Raw genomic sequence first — 24,065 nt, forward strand, 5'->3', positions numbered from 1 at the left:
TATATATGGTAAGCATGGTGTGTTTATATATAGTTGGCAAGTTAGGGACCATGGGACCCATCATGGGCTTCAAATATAAGCTATCTCTACTTACCCTTCGAGGATGAGAGTTTTTTTTTTGGCAATTGGCTGGAATTAGAAAGTGCAAAAAACACACACCCGTGCGTGCCATCGCTTTCGCAATGAGGGCTTGAACCCGTGACCTTGGCACTCTAGAGCAACACCTCTCTCTACTGCACTAATTTGTGATCGTCGACAAAGATGAATGTAAGAATAGTCTTACCTGTCAGGGACGGGTCAAGCCACTCTTAACATCAATGCCCTGATTGCTGCAACTAAAAGTTAGATTGAGTTCTCATGCCAAATGTCACCTTATCTTGTAAAGAAGTAAGATATGATTCTTGGAACAAAAAGCGTTTTGTAGTGAAGTTTAATTTAAATAAATTTTTAGAAGAAAAGTAGAACTTTGGAATTCTTCAAATAACTACATATAATAGGGGTAAGAAAAGTTGGAAGTCCGGAATAAACTGGAATGGAGGGTGATTTCAGGTCCGCTTTAACGCAAGAGACCCTGTTAGGTTTTATTTTGTTGTGATGTCTTTGGGCCCTGTTTGCTAGTCGGTTCCCCCCCGTCGTTCAAGTAGAGTAGCAACGGTTCTCCCTTCTCCTCCCCTCCCGTCCCCTCCCGTTTCCCTTGCTTTCTGTACCAAAGTGGAAAAGCACAGAAGCAGGAGAGAGGCACACGGCCTCTCCCCTCCTCCCTGCCTTCTGCAAGATACAGAGCCCTTCTAAGCTTCGATTCCATAGCATGCCGAGGTCGAATTGTTGGAAAATTTCAGCTCCCTGAGCAGTAAGATCTCTTACCCCAACCCTAACAGCTAACCCTACCATTCTAGCCCTAACCATAATAGCTAACCCGAACATTCCATGCCCTAACCCTAACCTCCTCTTACCCTATCAGATGACCATAACATCGTAGCCTCTAATCCTAACCCTATTCCTCCTGGCCACAGCTATCTCACCCTAATCCTTACCCGAGCTCCAACTTTGCAGTTCCGCTTTCGTGCATATTGCTCCCCTCTCTGTAACGAAATCTTGGAGCTTTGGACCCTCCAAATTTCGCAAAAAAAGAGAGGAGCTAATTGTTGTTTAAGCCAGAAGCATGGAGGAGAATGGCGAGGACAGTCATGCAATGCAGACAGAAGAGAATGTGGAGGAAGTGGTTGAGAGCCATGCTGCAGAGGAGGACGCCACGGAAGCTGAGGAAACTTTAACTGCGGGAAAGAGTAGCAAGGGCAACGAGGAAAAGCCGAAAAAGGGAGGCCGGAAGAAGGCCGGCCCAGGGGACCAAGTGAGCCAGAAGAAGACTGAAAGAAAAGAACCAGTAACTCCCGTAACGCCATTGCTGGACAGGCCAGCTCGAGAAAGGAAGTCTATCGAGCGCTTTGCAGATTCTGTTGAGAAGGAGAAGGTCAAAGAGTTTAAAATAGAAAAGGTAACATCATCTACATGTGTTGTTTGCGCATAGAAATGGGCTACCTTTCTTAATCAATAACATTACTCTTCAGAAAAGTCATGCTTTTTTTTCCTTGAGTATATCCTCATGTAGTAGCAACTTGATTGCCCACCCAAAGGCATGCCAGAAGATGCCGGATGCCACCGGGGAAGCTTGCGGGGATTTGATCTCGGGACCTCCCTTCCCAGTCACAATCATGCTTTTTTACTTGAAGGATTTCCTATATGAAGGATTTAAAATTAATGAATCTGTTTGGCTCCTCGATCGGAATTGAATTTTGAAATAAAAGTGCATCAGTTTTTCTAGAAGCTCGTAGTATAATCACACATTTATTGGAAGTGCGAAAATTTCAAATAGAGGGCATAATTTGAGCCCTGTTTTTTGAAGGGTAAAGGGAGTGGAGTCATGGTACAGTTTCGCCACATTGATTGCGTCTGCTTTGCTACACTATTTTCTACGGCTTATTTTTTTGAAGTAGCCATTCGATATTATAAATACAATCTTCTACTTGTGCAAATACTTGTCTGTTATACGATTGAATTGTGGTTTTGTGATTGCAGGGTACTGGCACTTGTCTCAAAGATATTCCCAATGGTGAGCTAGCTTATACTCTAGGCCCTCTTTTGTGTTTCTTTTTTGAAAGGACAATTTGCTGTGATATACCATGTGCATGCGATTCATTGGAGACAACATGACTGTATTGGCTGGTTGACTGCTCAATATATCCAATTGTGATAAGTGTATGTTATGTAAAGCAAGTACTTGATAGAAGCGTACTGATCACTGGCTTGTCCGTACTTTCCTTTCCAGTTCCTCACATCCTTCTTGGCCATATGAGGTTGACAAGTTTTGAATCTTTAGAAGCCCATTGAACCTCAGCCATGGCACCACCTAATCTGCGAAGTACCTATCACAAAGTCCATGGAGTATCCTTTCATGCCAACCCCACTATAGGCAAAGGATGAAATTTGCTGGTGGCTTCAAAGGATCATTTGTAGCTCAGAATGAATAAGAGTATTTTACATCCTTCCTAGGCAAAAATTTTCACTGCACCAGCAGTGAGTTATGGGAAGGCGTGCCATTAGTTCGCACTAGCAATTTCCACAGATATGTGGTAATTGTGGGTGATTGGCCACCATATCCTCACAGTGTGTGTTGCTAGGATAATGCCACTGAGGTGCTGAAAGGTTTGTGATCTTGTCTGGCATTGATGGTGGGTTTTTAGTATTGATATACCTGATTTCATGTAAGTTACTATGTTTGCCATTGATGGAGGGTTGTAAGCTTGCTGACCCAGCTGTTGTGGGAAGCCTGATGCACTTTGTGATTCTTCTGTTAGAGAAGAAGAGGGTCAGTAGAGGAGAAAGAAGCCATGAAGATGCACACAGAGAGAATGGAAAGTGCGAAAAGTGATAGATGATCGGTTAATCAGATGTAATTTCCCCCAACCAGTATATATAAGAGATTGTGGAGGGTTGTAAGCTTGCTGACCCAGCTGTTGTGGGAAGCCTGATGCACTTTGTGATTCTTCTGTTAGAGAAGAAGAGGGTCAGTACAGGAGAAAGAAGCCATGAAGATGCACACAAAGAGAATGCAAAGTGCGAAAAGTGATAATGATCGGTTAATCAGATGTATTTTCCCCCAACTAGTATATATAAGAGATTGCCCAGCTCTTAAGTGCAAAAAAGTACTCACGAGGAAAGTTTGAATGGCAAGAAAGCATGTGCTCAAGCCTCAGATCAAACGCATATTCACAGCAGATAGTCTCCACCACCTTTTTTATTGGTGGCAAAACATAGGGGATCGCAGTCACTAAAGCACTCAAACCTGCTTGTCATTCATAAAAGTTAATGGGTAGCCAGCTAATGTCAAGGTCCTACCCTGAACTTTCAGGGTCCATCTCTTAGCAACATCAATCAATGCTTGACACTGTCTTGATGCTTTACATGGAAAGGTTGATGGTCAGAAGCTTTGGAAATAGTCTAGACTTTGAATATTGTAAAGAGTGCACTTATGCCTGGTTAAGGTGGAAGTGGTGTATGCTGATCACAGGCTATGGAAAATTCTGTTGAAATTTATGTTTTCTGATGTTTTGGTTGCATTGGAAAGCTTTCTATTCATATGTATGTGTAGTGTAAGAGTTAATGTTGTTGCTGAGCTTCTGTGAGTTTGCAGTTGTCTTCAAGCTTTCAAAGCGTAAAGCGAGTGACGAGTCAGTGCAGCTTCTTCACAAGTTGATTTATGGCAAGCGTGTAAAGGTAATAAACTCTTAACAGAATTTATAAGTGGATTTTTTACAACTCCAAGCATGTGTTAGAATCGTAAAGGTAATAAACTCTTAACAGAATTTATAAGTGGATTTTTTACAACTCCAAGCATGTGTTAGAATCGTAATTTGTTCAATATGTTCAAAGGTGCGGTATTGTCTAAGGGTCTTTACAGACAGATCCCCTGCTCATGAGGACGGGTGGGTGAGATCTTTCCTTCAATTACGGGTTGTGATATAAACTTGTACGAATTTCCTCTCAGTTGCTCTTGGATGTTGTTGACTTGAGCTTGTATATTCAACTTGTCATGCCACATCAGCGCGCCATGCATTAGCTTGCCGTGTCAATGTAGAACATGAGCTTGCTATGTTGGCATGACACCTCATCTGCGTAGGGTGTCATGATGCCAATAAGTCGTGGAATGGCGTGTAGAATGTTGAGAGCAAGTGCTTTTGGTCCACCCTAGGAGATAGGCACTAACTCTTTTTCTCTCCCCCTCCCCCCTCCCTCCTTGTCAGGTGCACGCTAGGGGCAGGCAGATTGGCGAGCTAGAGTATGATATGCTGTGGGCGGACATGTGCTTTTTGGTCCGCTATTGATATCGTGTGCTTTTTGGGCATTCCTTCTCTATTTATTGGGGGAAGGGGTACCAATTGGGCACACACTGACAGATGGAGCTCCAAGGTGGTACCAAACGTTATGTATTGTATGGATCCGTACGTACTGTACGTTGTTTGGTACGGGAAAAAAATTTAAGGTACATAAAAATACGTACCATTGGGAAAAATACATAAAAATACGTACCAATGCATAATATTTAGTGGGCAGCTCAGCTGAGAGAGAGAGAGAGAGAGAGAGAGAGAGAGAGAGAGAGAGAGACTTGAAGGAGAGAGGCTGAGAGCTCATTGCACGGTCCACGGATGGTGGGCTAAGGCTGAGAGAGAGAGAGAGAGAGAGAGAGAGAGAGAGAGAGAGAGAGAGAGAGAGAGAGTTATGTTGCAGCCTTGTGTGCCAGCGTATTGCCAGCCGTACTGGGCGCCAGTGGCGAACAAAGAGGGCTGAGAGAGAGAGAGAGAGAGAGAGAGAGAGAGAGAGAGAGAGAGAGAGAGACTTGAAGGAGAGAGGCTGAGAGCTCAGTGCACGGTCCACGGATGGTGGGCTAAGGCAGTGAGAGAGAGAGAGAGAGAGAGAGAGAGAGAGAGAGAGAGAGAGAGAGAGTTATGTTGCAGCCTTGCGTGCCAGCGTATTGCCAGCCGTACTGGGCGCCAGTGGCGAACAGAGAGGGCGGCTACGCACAGAGGCACGAAGCGAACAGGGGCGGTGAGGGCAGAGGCGAACTGAGGCGGCAGTGAGCAGGGGGCGGCCCAAGGAGAAGGCGGCGGCGACAGTAGTGAAGAGAGAGAGAGTGCGACTATAGAGGAGAGAGAGCATGGCGGCTGGCCCTTACCGGAAGGTTGAGGTCGGCGGCCCAAGGAGAAGGCGGCGGCGGCGACAGTAGCGAAGAGAGAGAGAGAGAGAGAGAGTGCGACTGTAGAGGAGAGAGAGCATGGTGGCTAGCCCTTACCGGAAGGTTGAGGTCGTACGGCCTCCAGAGTCCAGACGCAAGACGCAGGCACGCCGCACAGAAGGACAAAACGGCCAAAAAAAAAAAAATGCTGCATAGAAGGACAAAACGGCAAAACCCAAAAAAACGTACGGATCCCCGTACCGTACATGTACGGTACGGATTGGATCCGTACGTATGTTTTGATCCTACCTTGTGGAGCACATGAGTGCAAAGCGCGTGGAGCAGGAGCACCATCGCGCAGGAGGCCGTCGTCCTTGGGGGACAACCCCGGGTGGTAGAGGACACCGGCGGATGAGGACGATGGCAAGGCACTCACAAGAGCACGACGCTCTAGCTCGTGGCTCGGTGACGGCCAAGATTGTGAGGTTCGCTCACGGCTGTCATGGTTGGGTGGTGAGTATGCCTGCACCTAGATATGTTTCTTCCGCTTTGCCTTCTAGGGTTAGGGCTCGTTGCTTTGTCTTGCTTTTCATGGCTGTTTTGCAAGTTTCCTTCTCGGAGAGATCTCGGGATTTGACAGTGGTATCAGAGCCTCTCCGGGAGGAAGATGCGAGCGGGACACCTTTGGGTGAGTTCTTTCTATGTTTCTTGCAGCGAACATGTGTAGGTTTATTGCAAGATGAAGAGAGAGAGAGAGAGAGAAAGTTGACGGGTGTGCAAGAAAAAGCACCATGGATGCACGTGGTTTTTATGCCATGGTTGCTGTGAAAAAAAGCGCCATGTTTGTATCCCCGTGATGGCTGTGTAGAGCGCCTCGGGATTCGTGTATTTTGGGCCGTCCTCGATTTGCTACTGCGTTGCTTTTGCTTGCGTGACTGGGGGCAGTTTGGTGGCATGGTGGCCGGCCTAGATGTGGCCAGCCAGCCTTGTGTGACCAGCAGCCAGCCCACTGCTGTGTGGCTGGGCTGCAAGGCGGCCATGTTCAGGCCTGTGGGCGGCCAGCCCAAGGCGCACAGGGCAGCCAGACAGTGCGGGCAATAGGCATGTGCAGGCCAGCCAAGTAAGGCTGCTGTGTGCAGGCTACCATAGATTAGCCCTAAGGCTGGTGAGAGGCTGCGGTGAAACCCCACAGGGCAGCCGTAGGGGTTACTGTGTGCAATCAGTAGCCACAGGGATGCTGAGTAGGGGTCACCCGCAGCAAAGTAAGGCCGGCATGGCGAGGAAGGGCAGCATAGAGAGAAGAAAAGCATGCTATCGCATACTTGCTGTGCGAGCAGGCAGAGGCCCATGTGCAGGCCACTAGGCAGCCACAGGAAAGCAAGGTAGGCGGCAGCAGCACAAGAAAAGCGGCAGCCAGAAAAAAGCTGGCCGCCAAGATAAGTGCCGCCAAGAAAAAAAAAAAACGGGGAAGCCTAGCAAAAGAAAGCATTGTTTTTTTAAGGTTCGTTTTTATTCTTTTTTTTTGGGTAAAAATCGATATTTGCGATTTCAAAAAAAAAAAAGAGCGGAAATTAGCATGCTGTTTTTTTTAAAAGAAACAGGTACGTTTTTTTTAAAATGAAAAAAAAACACCTACCTTCCCGAAGCTGATGGTGTGCGTGGGGGTTCCTTACTTGGTCGCGTGTGCTATGGACATGGGAAAGACTATCGATGGCACTGTCGGTGGCTGCAGGGATTGTCGGGGCTCGATGGGGCTTCTGGCAGCCCACATGGGACTGTACCTTGTTGGCGGGCACCCCTTTGGGGTGAGGAAGCCCAAGTTTTTGGGGTTGTTTCCCACGCAGCCACGCATGACGTGTGCACGCGCTCATGCAGATACAGGGAAGTCTAGCGGAGCCGCACATGCCACGGCCAGCCGAGGTCTACCTCACGCAGCCAAAGGTTGTGGACAGCCACATGTAGGTTGTCCGGATAGAGGCGTACGATCGTCAGTGGGCTGCTCTACAGCAGCAAGTGATGGCAACATGTTTTTCTACGATCTCTCTTCAGATTCTTCTCTCTCCAAAATGTAGGTTGTGTATGGGACTTTGTGGTGTACTTGTGAGGTTCGGATGCACGTGCTTCATTCTATCTCAGTTTTGGATTAGTGTGTTATGAGTTATGTGTTTATTTTTTCACATGCAAGGAACATGCAAGATGGAGTTTAACAAAAAAAGCACAGTGTTAGACCGTGTTATGCAAGTACACATGTTTGTTCTGGGATACACATGGGAGTTTTTACTCCAAGAACTTCACGGACACAGAGTTAGTCATGGCCTTGTACCACGCAAGACATAGACCTAATACCCTATAGATATTGGAATGACCATTGTTTTCGTTTTTGGGCTTTGATAGGCAAGACTTATCTACATATGTAGGATTGAGGAATAGTTGACCACACATTGACACTGTGGCAACACAGATATTTGATAGAGGGCATCCAGATTAAGTTTACATGTTGGGATTTGTTGTCAGATGGCATGACAAGACGGTTATGCGACAATACCCAATATGTACGTTTTCAGCCTTACAGTCCTTAAGGTTTTAGTTTCCAAGATTTTTTGGGTTTAGACAGATGCTTTGATTGGGATGTTGGTCAAGGTTGTTCTTCTTTGTGTACACAGATGTTGTCTAATCCCTGGACCGAGTTCTTCCTTTCGAGAACTTGTTTCAGTTTGTGGCACATGGTCAGCCATTGGCTTTTATTGTTTTTGATAGATCGCGACATATCCACAAACTGGTGTTTTGTAGTAATCGTAGTACGGGTATGGGGTGTATCATGGTGGTATGGGACGCCATGATCCATCGCATGTTACGGGGCTACGCCAGATTGTCAAGACTTTATTCAGACTCTGTGCCTACAAACACAAATGTGAATGGATGGATGGATGTGATGTGAATAGAGGTGATGAGAATGTGAGGTGAATAGATGTGATGCGAATTAGATAGATGGGAATGAATGGATGGATGGATGTGATGTGAATAGAGGTGATGAGAATGTGAGGTGAATAGATGTGATGAGATAAGATGTGAATCAGATAGATGATGACTGGATGGATGGATGTGATGTGAATAAAAATGATGAGAAGAATGAGATGTGATGAGATATGATGTGAATCAGATAGATGATGAATGGATGGATGGATGTGATGTGAATAGAGGTGATGAGATGTGAGGTGAATAGATGTGATGTGAATCAGATAAATGTAAATGAATGGATGAGATATGATGTCATGTGAATTAGGATGTAAATGAATGATATGGGATATGAGTGGATGATATGTGATCAAAATGGATGTGAATGTATAAGTGAAGAATGGATATGAATGTATATGTGAAAGAATTGATGTGAATGAGTATGTGAAAGAATGGATATAGATGTATATGTGAAAGAATGTGATGTGATGGAAAGAGATGTGATGCGTCATAAATATATGTGGATGTGAATGTGATGGATATGAATGAATGTGCATGTGATGAATATGAATGAATGTGAATGTGATGAATATGAATGAATGTGAATATTGGCTCGGTGGGGACGACCAAGATTGTGAGGTTTGCTCACGGTTCTCATGGTTGGGTGGTGAGTATGCCTGCACCCAGATATGTTTCTTCCGCTTTGCCTTCTAGGGTTAGGACTCGTTGCTTTGTCTTGCTTTTCATGGCTGTTTTGCAAGTTTCCATTTCGTAGAGATCTCGGGATTTGACACTCCTTCTTTCGCTTCTTGGTTTATTTCTATTTTTCAAATTATATAGAAAGCTTCACAAATATCCTCAAGAAGTGGATTAATTTATTTACTAATAGATGACACAAGATTGCTTGTATCGCCAATCCTAACAATGGCTTAGGCTTGGGAACCTTTGTTGAAGCCAACTTGGTGCTCAAACATTTTTTTTTTGTATGATTAACGCTATTAACGCTAATCAAGATGACAAACGCAGAGTAGAGAAGACATGAGAGACCTAAACCACTATATATTGCAGTGAACGGATATATACATCTGAGAAATGAGACATAGATGTGAATCGTGCACTTTATGCAAACCTTGCCACATGCATACTGAAAGGTTGCACTATTGTTTGGACTGGCCTTTTGAGAAGATGCTCAAAGAATTGCAATTGGGTGACCAGATTTTGGGCTGATGCCTAAAAGATGCACCTCTAGACACGGCCTTTGAATGCCGAGAATGACCTTTGACTTTCTTTATATAGGGATCTAATGCGAGGTCATACTTGAAAATTACTCCTTGGATAATTAAATATCTAAAGGGGAGAAGTTAGCCCATTCCAGCCCCCTTGTGGTTTACATCATTATTGTGTCATTTGGTTGCAAGGTTGTTAATTGAAGTGTTTAAATGCATTAATGGTTTAAGTGTTTGAGGTCCACGGGAAGCGGCTACATTGGTAGTACTGCCTAGCCTTCCTTGGAAGAAACGAACCTACCACAACACAAAAGAACATACCAAGGGAAAACACTAACTATTAGTGTGATTAGGCCAGATGGCCAACCAAAGCCACAATCCAGGAGAAAGTTACTCTACAAGAATCAGAGCAACCAATAGTCCAACATGGACAACTTATGGACGAGGAGGCCTTTGGAGCTTTCATTGATGAAAAGAATGCATGCTTGGATTTTGCAGCAGCTCGAATGGAGTATCATGGTTGCTATGGAAGCCTCTTAAGCCACAAAGACAGCTTTGCATGGATGTACACCGCGAGGGTAAAACCAAGAAACATGCTTTTAGGCCAAATGATGACCCTAACCAAACAAAGAGCCGAGTATGAAAGGTTTGGGAAACTTTAATCTGTGTATTTTGAAGTTAGAACATGCAAGCAAGGTAGTATTCCATATTGCAATTTGGAGTAAAATTTCATATGTTTCTCTATATATTGGCAACTGAAGTGCTTGCATAGATGCATTTGACGGTTGATAATAGATATATGAAAATATCAAAGCAATCTTTGTATATGTAAGTGTATCTATATCCACAAGCAAATTTTGAATGATATTTGGAGATATTAAATGGTTTCTTCGTGTACACACACACACACACACGCACACGCACAAAAGTGTTATATATCAGGTTGGGTGGTTTAGCGTAGTATATCATGCTAGGGTTCTTCTTCCATCTTTGAAGAGCACTCATCTTTTTCTCCACATCTTTTTGTAGGTAGCTGATTTTCTAGGGTTAGGGTTTTGTTTTATTTGGGCCTTGACAGATTCACTCTCTATTAAAATTGGGTGGACATTTTATAAAAGAGATGGACAATTTAATCTATTAATACTCATTTTTTAATGAGAGGACATTGTGTAAAGATTGGACACATTATTATTATGGGAACCTATTTCGCTTATATGTTAGAAAGGAAAGAGAGCCCCAGTGTACATGAAGTATGGATAAATTTTATGGTGTGGGTGTCTATCCCAAGTACACTAGTACCACATGGTGGTGCATGCATGACGTTTGATCTTGATCCTTGAGGGGTTAACCTAACCCTAGGTTAGACCTGTCAACCCCTCCGAGGCTCAAGATGCAATACCTCAAGTGTTGTCGTAGGAGTAGTCCTTGCTAGGCCACAAGTAGAAGATTAGAGAAGCTCCTCCCTGATTTGAGCCAATAACTTGTTTAAATAGGCCAAAAATAACTTAGTGCGTAAAATAGCCAAAGCTTCTAAAAACCACTAGACCTAGTAGATGCCTAGTCTGAGTCCATGGATTAACCTAACCACCCATGGTTGAAACTGTCAAGTTCATGATCATGCAGACTCACAAGATTGGGGAGCAAAGATGCCACGTGGGTGATGTTTTCTTAAAGGGTTGTGAGGACAAATTGGCAATATGTGAGAGATTCAAGCATCAATGGTAGCCGAAACAATTGCAAAGCCCATGGGCAGAGTCATGAAAGAGGAGAAGAGTCACAGATTAATAAGTGTCAAAACCATGATCATGGAGAGCATATTCTCCCCGTCCGTCCCCGTCGTTGTTCCGTCTCGATTCGGCGTCCCCGTGTTCCAAGCAGACGTCCCTTCCGTCTCCTGTGACTATGCACCGCCGGAACATGGCCCAATGGTTGGGAAACTAGTTGGTTACAATATGGACATGTATAGCTTTGAGGGCTTTCCTTCACAAGGAGTAGCGAGATTATCTATGTACAACTTCCCGTATTTCAAAAGTTAAAAATTAAAATACCCAAAAGCCTTGAAACTTGTACTTCTTGTTGGGTATTGAGCTTCCCCACAATGGTCTTTAACCAAAGTGTTCACACAGCCCCAAAGTAACTTAAACAAGTACATGTAGGATCCAAACAGGTACAATAGGCTCATATCTAGCGAGCACATGGGAGGCCCAAACAGTGAACTTACTATCAAATACAGTAGTGATACCCGTACAAGAGGTGCACGGTCAGGACCTACAGTTGGTACATTGTGGAACAGGTACACAGTTGAAAACAACAGCAGGTATATGCAGCATGGAAGGAGGAGCACGTATAATTGAGTACTGCAGGTTCAGCTGTACAGCAGGTATGCAGGTACAGCAGAGGATACAGCCCCATATGGGAGAAGGTACAGCAGTATGGAAGAAAGTACACAATTGTGTGGCTGCTGTTGAATTTTACGGTACGTTATGTGGAACAGGTACACAACAGAAAACAACAGCACGTTATGTGGAACAGGTACACAACAGAAAACAACAGCAGGTATATGCAGTATGGAAGGAGGAACAAGTATAACTGAGTACTGCAGGTTCAGCTGTACAGCAGGTACACAGGTACAGCAGAGGATACAGCCTCCCATATGGGAGAAGTAGAATCGTACGGAACGCAAATGGGTACTCTATGAGTAGGTCCAGGGAGGTACAAACTGCTGGCGGGAGAATGGGAGGGGCTGTACGGGCTCTATTACGGAGCATTGGTGATGAAGCTTGGTATCTTTTCGACCCTAGGAGTTGTATTCACAAGGTTGGGGGTACCCATGCATGCACCCCCACCTAGTGTGGGGGGCATTCATACTTACCATAAAATTGATCCATACTTCATATAAATATGCCTTCTCTTTGCTTTCTCACATTCAAGTGAAATAGGTGCCCATTATAAAAATGTGTTCACTCTTCACAAAAAATGAGTGTTAATTGTTAAATTCTCCATCCCTTTTATAAAGTATTAATCTCCATCCACTTTTAAATGAGTGAATCCTTGTGATACACATGAATGCTATTTTTCTTTTGATACTTGTTCACACGATTGTTTCTCATGAGAAGCATGGAGGCCCTAATTCTCCATTCTCATTTGCTTGTACTTCATACATGAAACTTGTGCCTATCATAGTTACCTGCATTCGCGAATGCACCTTCATGCAGACGTTTGCAAACGTTTGAAGCATGCTTGCGAATCCGTGGCCTTTGCAAACGTGGATTTTTTTTTCCATTAAAAATTTTGGCGGGGCCAAACTTTGGCCGTTTTTAAGTTTTTTTTTAACGTTTTGTGTTATATATTGCGTGCGACGACTTCATGGGCACTGGCCCCTGGGCAGCGTCTCGCGAGTGGGCAAGATGATGACAGACTTGTTGCTTTACAAGAGGTTCGTGAGAGTATAGAGGATGAGAATATAGAGAACATGCATGCAGCAACAAATGCCAATTATGTCCAGGTTGAAGCTAGCAATGTGGAGACGGATGAGGATTACACTTCATCTTCTTCCTCCGATAAGGAGGATGAAGAATGATAATTAAACATTTTGTTCAGTAGGTGATAGGTCTCATACACGGGCACTTTTTACCTTGGCTGGACAAGGGTTTTTCCCCGTGTGAGCACCTTCTTCCTCCGATAAGGAGGATGAAGAATGATAATTAAACATTTTGTTCAGTAGGTGATAGGTCTCATACACGGGCACTTTTTACCTTGGCTGGACAAGGGTTTTTCCCCGTGTGAGCACACTTTAGTGTGTTGGTTCCAGCACTTTTCAGTTTCAACTTTCAATGTCCATTTTGAAGTTCTAAATGTGAACTTTGAAGTTTATGTGTGTGAGTCTGTGAGTCATGACATTCTGATTGTGAGATGTGTATGTTTGAATTTTTAGTCCCTAGCTTTAAAATTCAGCTTTCAAGTTTCAGGCCACGAATGCATACTCAACCACCCTCGTTGCATTCTTTTGCAAACTTGGCATTCTCGAATGCGAATGCGCACATGCAAAGAATACATGCAACTATGGTGCCTATTACAAAAATTAGGGTCATCATATGAGTGTTTGTTTGAAGTGATGAAAAAGCTTGCCCATTAATGTCTTTTTGATCTTAGGAGTTGTATTCACAAGGTTGGGGTGCCCATACATTCGTCCCCACATGGTGCTAGTAAATGTGTCCACCCTTCACAATCCACTCATAAAAATGAGTGTTAGTTGTTTAAACTCTCCATCCCTTTTATAAAGTGACCAGTGTGAATCCTTGTGATATAAATACATGTAAATGTTATTTTATTTGATACTTGTTCACACGATTGTCTCCCATGAGAATCATGGAGGCCCTTGGGAGTGTCGTAATCCTCCATTCTCAATTGCTTGTATGTTATACATGGAATTATAAAAAATCAGGATCATCATATCAGTGTTTACTTGAAGTGATGAAAAAGCTTGCCCATTGATATCTTTCGACCTTAGGAGTCATATTCACAAGGCTGGGGGTGCCCATGTATGCACCCCACATGGTGTTAGGATGGGTGCCAAGCATGAGGGGGGTGTCAAATCCCCAAAGGATCTCCTCGTAGAACGCTCCTAGTACAAGACTCGAAACTTACAAACAAACGAAACAAACATGACGGGGGTGCAGGCTTGACTCACCTCTCAACCTTGACAGCCGTGGGCAAGTCCACAAGACTTGGCTGTCCCCACCGAGCTACAAGCTGAGCTAACTAGATGGACGTACCGACCAATCTCTACCTCGTGACGTCCTATATTGCCACAAAGCTACCCTTGCGGGCCTCGAGACTGTTGCTGGCCTCGGCTGCATGAAGCACGTGCACGTCTGCACTAGATCCACGCTCCTGACCATAGAGCTCTCACAAAGACACGCGAGACTCTATATCACCAATGACTAACCTTGGCCACCCTTTTATAGGCTCTTGGCCGGTCATCGGGCGTCCACACTTGGGCGCCTGCTCGTCCATACTTGGGTGTCCGTCCGTTAGTCTATCCCTAACTCAGCTCGTCAATCAGCCTGCCTAGCTCCAAGCTTCCCAACCTCGAAGCTAGTCTTGTGTGCGTGTAGCACACGGTAGATACACACTGTGCACATGACATACTCCCTTTCCTCTAAGAGCTCACTCCTGAGCTCACTAAAAAGCTAGGGTAATCTCTCTGAAGAGTAGTCAATGTCTGAGTAGTCAATGTCTCCCATGTAGCGTCCTCCTCAACACAATCCTTCCACTTGATCTTGTATTCCGTGATAAGCGTATTACGCAATCTTCTTTCACGAAATCCAAGAATCTTTTGAGGTTCGTGTGGAACAAATGTCATGTCCTCGACATCTATGATTTCTTGAGGAGTAACTAACTGGTCTGTTTCAGGCAGTACTTCCTTAAGTCTACTGACATGAAATACAAGATGAACTTCACATGAGAAGGCAAATACAATTCATATGCAATTGAACCAATCCGTCGTGTAATACGAAATGGTCCACAGTATCTAGGGGATAATTCCGGAGATCGACCTGTCCGTAAAGTCTCGGAATCTTTCGGAACCCGCAAATACACCATCGTTCCTTCAGAGAACTTTCTTGAGCACTTCTAATAGATTCCTTCGCAACTTGTAACATTTCTTGCATATCTTGCAAAAAATTACGTACTGCATCATGCTGAAGTTTTGAGAATCCCACTATAACAGGTAATCTAGGTTGAAAACCATACATAAGCATGAAAGGACTAAAACCTGTACTCGAATGCTTAGTACTGTTATATGCAAATTCTAACATAGGAAGATAATCCTCCCGTGAACTCTACCTTTTGGATACATATGCTCGAAGCATATCATGGAAATACTTTCCCATTTATTACCTGGGATTTGCAAAGGATGTAACAACCCAGCCTGTCTAAAGCGTTCAGCATTATTTGCTTGACAAACTTGAAAGTTGAGAATATAATCTTCTACATACCATTTCATCTTTGGCCAATAAAAAGTGTGTTTCACTAACGATAATGTCATGTGTACCCGAGGGTGTCTAGCAGAAGGGGTGTCGTGACACTCCTTAAGAGTTTTGGACCTAATATCCGGAATTTGTGGTACACAAATTTTGTTATTACGGAATAGTAAACCATTCCGAATCATCCACTGGCCGGCTCTGCAGCGTGAATGGTAGGCTGCTCAGTCATTGAGTCTTGGTCAATCAATGAGCTCCCGTCCTGGATCTTCTGTCAAAATGGACCAAAATAACTATCAGTCCTTCAAAGCCCTCTCAATGACTGAAATAAGTCAGTAGAAATCTCGGTGAACGACAAAGTATTCACCTCTCTAATTCGACTAAGCGCATCTGCGACACTATTCATGGACCCTTTTCTATAACGAATCTCAAAATCAAAATCTTGCATTAATTCAACCTATCGAGCTTTCCTTCCTCTCAAATCATCCGCATCACACACATACTTGATTGACTGATGATCAGTCAATACCACAAACTTGGAGCCATATAAATAATGTCTCCAAACCTTGAGAGCGTGAATCACCGCATAAAGCTTCTTCTCAAAGGTTTGCCAACGAGATTGAGTGTCGTCTAGCTTTTTACTTTCAAAAGCAGCAGGTCTACCATCTTGAAATAGAGCAGTCCGGATGGCATAGTCACTGGCATCAGTTTCAAAAACATAAGGCCGACTAGGATCGGGTAATGCTAAGATAGGTGCTTCCTTGACTTTATCTTTCAAAAGTCTGAAGGCGATATCCAGATCGTTATTCCAAGTGGTAGGTTGATTTCACTTACGTCCACGACCTTTCAACAAGTCGGTTATCAGTAGTGTGAGCTGAGAGTACTCTCGCATAGATTTCCAAAGAAAAACAACAAAACCACGTCTACGACCTTTCAACAAGTCGGTCATCGGTAGTGTGATCTGAGAGTACTCTTGCACAGATTTCCGAAGAAAAACAACAAAACCGAGAAAAGAACGAAGTTGTTTCACTGTTCGCGGTATAGGCCAGGCGAGAACCTTTTGAACTCGGTCATAGTCAATGCTCAATCCATCTCTCTAGTGATTTTGTGTCCCAAGTAAATGATGTCTGTCATGAAAAACTCACATTTACTTAATTTAGCATATGAGATCTCATGAAACGATATCTTGGCTTGTGCAAGCCCAAGGCTAGTCAGGATCTTGAGGGCCCTAAGGACTCAGGAGGGTAAGTACTGAACTCCCAATCATGTTGGTTGTCATCATTTGGGTCATTAGTTGGCATTAGGTTTCTATGGCCTTGGTGCCACAAACTTTGTGTAATTGATGTCATTGACTAGAGGTCTGCATTGATACCCATCTTGTCACATGTCTAGTTCATGTTAGCATGCAAACATCCGCTTGGCAAGTCACCACATATTTTGTCAACATGACGCATGTTCAAGGTGCTTGTCCACTTCTGTTTTTATGACATTTTTCTCTTTTTATATTCCAATGTTAGTGAAAATCGCTTTTGCTTTTTTGAAAGTTATAATGTGGGTAAGGTGGAAAATGTTAACATTTCATAACTCGGTATTGACATGGGTACCTTTTTTGTTGTTTGTAGCCACATCATGTAAAGACCAACATACTTCAGTTCTCAGGATGCGTTTGGGGTCCTAATGAGGTATATGGTCTGTTTTGATTTGCTTCTAAGGTTTGTATAGCCTCATGATTATACTTTTGCTAGTATGAGGAGGTGGTGTGTGCATGTGTCTAACTTTATGTGTGTGTGTGTGTGTTTGTCTCTCTCTCTCTCTATATATATATATGTGTGTGTGTGTGCGTGTGTGTGTGTATTTATGTATGCATATACTTATAGTTGAAGTGTGATCCCAGATCATAGATTCAATCTACACTGTAGAGTGAATTTCACGATCAATTCAAATGAATAAAAACAGATATATACATACATACATATACTCAAGCACGTGCGTACACACACACATATGTATGTGTGTATGTATGATATACACACACACACACATATGTATGTGTGTATGTATGATATACACACACACACATACACATGTATGTATATACAAGCTGAAAGAATGGCTGTAAATCAGAAAAACAGCAAATAGATCTTGCAAAGAAACACACGTGCAAAAGAATTGAAGTAGAAAACTTGTTATCTGTTGAAGTATAGCACGAGGGCTGCCCGTAGGTGCATACAATCAACAGCAATAGCTGAATAATGATGTGCTAATGATGCAACCCGAGCCACCTATTTATAGGTTGGACAAGAGCTGGTCGGCCAGTATAAAAACAGTGGGCTGGCCGACTATGCAAAAAATACTAGAATAATGTCTAAAAAATAGACAAAATAGCAGAAAAATATCTAAAATAAGATGAATGCATGGCCTCATAAATCTGGCCAGATACAGCATGAAATATGCACATATATGCCCACTCTGGAGATGATAATGCCAACACCTCCTCTTCAGCGCCAGATGGGCGGACCAACTCCAACACGCTGAAGAAAGACCTCCAAAGAAGCTTGAGGGAGCGGTTTGGTGAAGAGGTCAGCAAGATTGTCCTAAGTGGAACAATACTCAAGTTGAAGAAGACCAAGCTCAATCCAATCCAGAACAAAATGATAGTGAACCTCAATGTGTTTGGAGCGGCCACGTATCACAGGATTCTGAGCTAAAGCAATGGCACTCTGAGAATCTGAGAAGATGACAACATGGGAATCATCCGCACAACATAAATGCTCCAAAATTTGATGTATCCATGACGCCTCGGCTACGGAGAGAAGATAGGATTTGTACTCAGCCTCGGTAGAAGAAGCAGCAACAGTCCTCTGCTTCTGAGATTTCCAAGAGACCAATCCTGTACCAAGCGTGAAACAATATCCCGTAGTAGATCTTCAAGTATCAATGCAACTAGCCCAATCAGCATCCGTAAAGCCCACCAAAGAAGAACCACCAGAATAAGTGATGCCATAATTTGATGTGCTACGAAGATACCGAAACACTGTCAAAGCTGCTTGCCAATGAGATCTCCGAGTTGCTAAAGAGAACTGGCTGAGTACGCTCATAGCATAAGAGAGATCCGATCGGGTGTCGACAAGATAAAGCAAGGAGCCAACTAACTGCCGGTATTCTGTGGAATCCACCAAAGGTGTATCATCCTCCCTAGACAATTTCGCATTGGGATCCATAGGACGAGAGAGGAGAGCAATTTGTTTCCCCCCCCCCCCTCCCCCCCCCCTTCTGCGCCCTGCGCCCTTGCATCTCCTTGTTTTTTTTTGTCTCCTCCTTATTCCTCCGGCAACGTCCTCAGCTCTTGCGCAATTATCATTCGGCAAGTCTTGGCCTCTTTTGGTCTTTGTCCCTAGGAGGACTCCATGGCAGTTGCTCTGTCATCCCCGATCGAGGCCGATGTAACCTGCTTATCTTTATTTGAAGCAGACCTATAACTTCTTCCTATGACCGTTGCATCCCTAGAGGCCTCTACTTTGGCATTCAAGATTGTCAGTAGCCGCCTTGCGTGCAGACAACTCAAAGATCTTCTCCAGGCGAGCCTCCTTGGTGGGCTTGCAAAGATCATAGACATTCATCCTCCGGGATGTGGCTACTACCAGGTCGAGTTCGACTTGCCAGAGGCGTCAAATTGAGTCATGCAGTGAGCCCTGTTGCATTGCGTATGACCCAAGCCTTCTTTGCGCGGTGGCCGCACGGCTTCAACCCCGCATCCGACCCTCTCGTTGGTGTTTTAGGCTTTCCCGTGACAGTCTGCTTCTCAGGCCTCGGGAAGGAATACCTTGCTCGTCTCCCAGTGATTGGTGGATCCATTGGGAGAGTGATGGAATCCTCACCCACTGCCGTTTTGTCCCTCGCATGAGCGGCCGGGATTCTATCCCTCTGCATCTGTATTGCCTCGTCGGAGACAGTGCCTTGCCCCATGTCATATCCATTCCTTGCCTCCAAGGAGACCCCCCATCATTCAGCGAGTGGAGTGCTCAGCTGAGGCCTTTGCGACCGGTGTTTCATTTGCAGGCGGATGGGACAAGCTTGCCCTTGGTGCTAGTCCAAGAGACCGCTTCCGGTGGTCCCCGTTTAGAGCCTCACCAGTGGGTAGAGAGAGAGGCAGGCCCTCAGGCAGCCGAGCCCCACCCCACCCCACCCCACCCCACCCCACCCCACCCCCCTCCTCTCCCTCTCCCTCTCCCTCTCCCTCTCCCTCTCCTCCTCCATCATCCCCTCCGTCTCTTCCCGCAGCAGCCTGCTTTGTCCCGTCCTCTTTCCTTGAGGCCGCACTCCCCCCTCCCTCCGCCACTTGCGTCGCCCTCGAACAACACCCGACTTGGAGCAAAGACAGCTGGCGAGCTCCGTGCGCTACTTGATTCATTGATTCTTGGAGCCGGTAGGATGACCATCGTCGCTTCCGTAGTGAGGGCTCTCGTGCCAGAGTCCTCAGGTGGGTCCCCTGGATCTTGGGGTTGCCTGTGGATTATATTTCTTTCGATGCCTTCCAACGGAAGGGACATATATTTTTTGAGGAGACAGTAGCTCCCATTTGGATATGTGTGGTGTTTCATCACTCAGACCTTCTACGCCAGATAGTGGCGTGATGATCTTCTCCTTTCCCTTGAGTGCAGCCTCGGGGACGAAGTGGGATTCGGAGTCGGTGGCTGCCGCCATCCAGGGGCAGGCAGTAGAGCTCTCACACCATCATGTTCTACACGTCACCGACGTGCTCACCCACCTCTGGCCATTGGCTATGATGGAGCTTGGAGGCTCAGGCCATAGAGGCCAGGACGGGGAGGTGGTGGCCTCAAACCTGGAGGTGTTGCTCTTTGTGTTCGGTCATATCTCAGTCGCGATACCCCTCCCCCCTTCTTACAGATACCTCCATTGTGATCGATGGAGTTCGGAGTATGCCTACTCTCGCGCTCGGATAGAGTGGTGACACATGGACAAGATCCGTGTCCTCTTGGCGTGCTTGCGTCCTAGGATTGATTGTGATTATTCCCCATCTAAACCCACGCCCAAGACTCTTCGAGTGACGTGGAGTTCCGATAATTCTGCATCCCATAGAGATTGATATGGGGATAGTCTCATGGAACATTTAGGGTTTAGGGGGGTCTTGGTGCTTTCAGAGCCGAGGCATCCTCAGAGGAGAGCTTCATAGAGCTACAGTTGGGGGACCCATCAATATTCTTTTCCTCCGGGAGCACCACCTTTCCGAGGGGCTTACGCGCTGCTGCGGGAAGATTTTACCAGGTAGGAGCCACACCTTTTGGTCTTCCTCTTTGGCCCCTCGAGGATGCATGGAGGAGTTTGTATCTCTGCCAGTGAGCAGCTCTTGCCGGCAGTGACAGGCTCATGTCAGGTGTCAGTCTTTGGGTGAGAACAGTGGGTTACCATTAAGGACTGCGTCATGGGTTGAATATGCATTTTGATCCAGGAAGGATTCCGTCTAGAGATGGGTGTTGTAATCTCTGATATCCACATTTGCAATCTTATCTCAAGCAAGACATCTCTAAGAGTGTAGAAGCTTTAGATGTGTCAGTGTGCTGAGCTCTCTATTGGAAGAGAGGGTAGGAGGACAGGTAGAGACAGGCCTTTGCATGGTTGAATAAATTTTGTTACCAAAGGTAGTTTTTTAACATGGATTTTGATGCTGAGGTCATACAATTTGCTTTGAACTTGTCAGGAAAAAGAAAAGGCTAAAATGAAAGAGAAACTTGAGAAGTGTGTGAAAGAAAGTCTTTTTCAAGTGAGTGATCTGTTGGACTTGAGTTTCACAAAAACTACTTCAAGGAAGGTGAGACAGCTGTTATTTTCTCTGCAAAGGAGCCATGTAGCATGCAAGTTGTGTAGCTTTTGATACTAATATCTTTTCTGCGAATTGTTTCTAATGTCACAGGAGGATGTGGTATTGAAGTTGTTTGAGTTTTTGGACTCTCCTTACAAGACAACTGACAAACTTATTCAAGAGGAGGAGCAGGTCTGGTCTCTCTTTGTGTGTGTGTGTATGTATGCACATATGGATGGATGGATGTGTGGATGCATGGGTGCATGCATGGATGGATGGACGGATGTGTGGATGCATGTGTGCATGTGAGTATGGATGAACAGGAAATTGTGCTTTAAAGGATGTCTTGCTATAACCTCTGTGGCATGTGTTCTTAAGCAGAAATCCAAAGAAAAGAAGCGCAGGAAAACACCCACCAAAGGAACAAGAAAGAGAGCATCTGGACAAACACCACGCAAGGTATGTGGTGGTATCTGAATGCCCTTGACTGGGATAATCTGTGGGGTAGAAATGTGAACTGTTTTACTTCGTCTTACTTGTAGGTCTTTATTTGTTTCCTTTTCAGAGACAAAAACGTGAAGCCAAGTCCTCCAAAGAACTTGATCAGGAAGATGAGGATGATGATCATGAAGAGGAAGCTGAAGTGGAGGCTGAGGAGGAGCCTGAAGAGGTGCATGTGAAGAAAAAAAGGTCTTCCAAAAGTAGAGAGCCCAAGCGTGATGGAAAATTCAAAAGCCCAAAAAAGCTTGTCCGAAAGTCTGCCAAAAAACGGGCTGAGCCTGAAGAGGAGCCAGAGGAGGAGCTTGAAGAAAAACCTGTCGAGAGAAAGAAGGCTTCTAAACCTAAAAGCAAAGAATCTGATCATGATGTGAAATCTAAAAGTCCAAAGAAAGGTGTGCGGAAGTCTGCCAAAAAACAGTCTGTTGATGAGCCAAAAGAAGAAGACTTGGAAGATGAGATAGAAACCAAACATGTGAAATCCAAGCCTTTAAGCAAAGTCTCTAAAAAGCAAGCACCAAAAGAGACCAAGGCTCCAGTAGAGAGCCCGAGCAAAGAAACGAAGAAAACAGATACTGATTCTTCTAAGGTGTTCTCGAGAAAGAAGAAGAGAGAAGAGGAGCATGAGGAGGAGGATGCACCAAAGAAGGAGACACACAAGAAAGCGAGGGGAACTAGTCAATCTAATGCTAAAGGTTTGAAGTTTGCTACTAGAACTTTACTTATAGTGCAAGTTTTTAATGTTTGGTATACAGAAGCTCATGTCAATGCTCAGTCCCGGCCTGCCATCAGCAGGGCCCAATCTTGGCCACCTGTCAGAGGGATGAATGGTGGGCAATCTTGCCTGTGCCTGCCTGTCCCACGCACCTTTTTTGACTTGTTTTTAGGGAAACATCTATTGGCAGCTGGCACTCTTTGGCTTGTCTTCAGATGTCGGGAGTACTTCAAGTTGATATATGCTTGTTAATACCTGTTCTGTGCATTATTAATGGTTTGTAAGAAATAACTTTTTGTGAGTTGGATTTTCTGAAACATCTGTTTGCAGTCCATGCTTTTTTGCCCTTAGGCTCATCTCCAGGTTGCAAGAGTACTTTGAGCCATCTTATTGTTGACACATGCTTGCTAATAGATGTTAACATGTGTATATCCTTAAGCCATGTTTGTCGTACTGATGCTATATTGACCATGTGCAGAGGAGAGCAAGCCTGCCCCTACTCCTTCAGATGAAGACCTGCGGGCAGCAATATGTGACCTGCTACGGGATGCCGATTTCAACACAGTAATCATCTGTTGACTCTCTTACAATGTTGGCAGCATAGATGATATCACAAACTTCTTGTGATTAATGATGCTTCTTTTTTTGGATGTCTTATGCAGGTGACATTTACAGATGTGGTAAAACAATTAGGTATGCTAACAAGCTTTGCGTTGTTGGGACATTTGCCATTTCAGTCTTTAAGTTTGTTGGTTTACTGGCACCTCTATAAACAGCTATTCTAATGGGATGCTCTTTGCAGGGGACAAATTTGATGTTGATCTCTCTCAGAACAAAGCTCATGTGAAAATCCTCATACAAGAAGAAATAAGCAAGATTGTAGATGAAGATGATGGTGAGGGTGAGGGTGAGGGTGAGGGGGAGGAGGATACTGTGGAGGATGCAGGAAAGGAGGCTAAGGAGGAACCGGAGCCGGCTGCTGAAGATTAGGTCTAGCACTCAATAATTAGCTCATAAGCACGGGTAAATTAAACCCTGGGCACTAAGATTAGGGTCCGCGTAACTTAATTAGTGCAGATGTGCGATATGATCGGTTCTCTTTCTCACCCTCTTTGCACTTATGGGTGTGGCTCTCCTATAAAAAACATGGTTGTACACTGGATTTTACCAAAGTCTTTGTAACTTAGCTGTGCAAGGTAAGGTCTTAGGTTTTACATCTCTTGAGTTTTCAACGCCCTTTCAAACACCACGTTGCCTCACAAAATGATTTGGACCTTTGGTTTTATTCTCTGCAAGTTTTCTGAATCAAGATGCTGATACCATTTCAAAGTTGTAAGAGAGTCAGTCAACTGGAGACATCAATGATCAAACTCTTTTTAGGTTGAGTAGGGAGTTACTAATTTAAATTCGATCACGTTGTTATGTAGGGAAGCCTTCTTGACTAACAACATTGGTTGATGGGCTTAAATTTTCTGAGAGGATTCTGGTGTAATTTATGACGTGTCTCTGTTAAGTCTAGCAGTTGTGCACAAATGTGTGCTTTGTCTGCTCTTTTTCTGTTGAAAACCCAGGTGGTGCCAACTGACACATATCTCACCCCATTTGATATTCAGGTTTTTTTTGATGGAGATTCAGT

At 44.5% G+C, this 24,065-nt stretch overlaps 1 protein-coding gene and 1 long non-coding RNA gene across 2 annotated transcripts; both read left to right on the forward strand.

The window, feature by feature from the left end:
* Nucleotides 1–578: 578 nt before the first annotated feature.
* On the forward strand, nt 579–23,835 carry LOC147631162 (uncharacterized). Its single transcript, XM_086809489.1, has 11 exons — nt 579–1,495; nt 2,077–2,110; nt 3,692–3,774; nt 17,018–17,077; nt 21,115–21,225; nt 21,328–21,408; nt 21,598–21,675; nt 21,782–22,409; nt 22,908–22,993; nt 23,092–23,122; nt 23,232–23,835. The coding sequence occupies exons 1-11, from the start codon at nt 1,163–1,165 to the stop codon at nt 23,417–23,419; spliced, it is 1,713 nt and encodes a 570-aa protein (XP_086665615.1). The 5' UTR covers nt 579–1,162; the 3' UTR covers nt 23,420–23,835.
* LOC147631163 (uncharacterized) lies at nt 11,608–12,199 on the forward strand. Its single transcript, XR_015267540.1, has 2 exons — nt 11,608–11,905; nt 11,944–12,199. It is a non-coding gene; the product is annotated as an uncharacterized LOC147631163 (long non-coding RNA).
* Nucleotides 23,836–24,065: the final 230 nt, after the last annotated feature.

The sequence above is a fragment of the Cibotium barometz genome, chromosome 15 (genome assembly GCF_041138505.1).
Source record: "Cibotium barometz isolate CiBa-2024 chromosome 15, ASM4113850v1, whole genome shotgun sequence".
Taxonomy (NCBI): Eukaryota; Viridiplantae; Streptophyta; class Polypodiopsida; order Cyatheales; family Cibotiaceae; genus Cibotium; species Cibotium barometz.

Excerpts from the sequence above, each read along its gene's own strand:
- LOC147631162 (XM_086809489.1), top strand. The coding sequence starts at position 1,163 with ATGGAGGAGAATGGCGAGGACAGTCATGCAATGCAGACAGAAGAGAAT. Across the intron at positions 1,496-2,076 it reads AAGAGTTTAAAATAGAAAAG|GGTACTGGCACTTGTCTCAA; the intron begins GTAACATCATCT and ends TTGTGATTGCAG. Across the intron at positions 21,226-21,327 it reads CAAAAACTACTTCAAGGAAG|GAGGATGTGGTATTGAAGTT; the intron begins GTGAGACAGCTG and ends CTAATGTCACAG.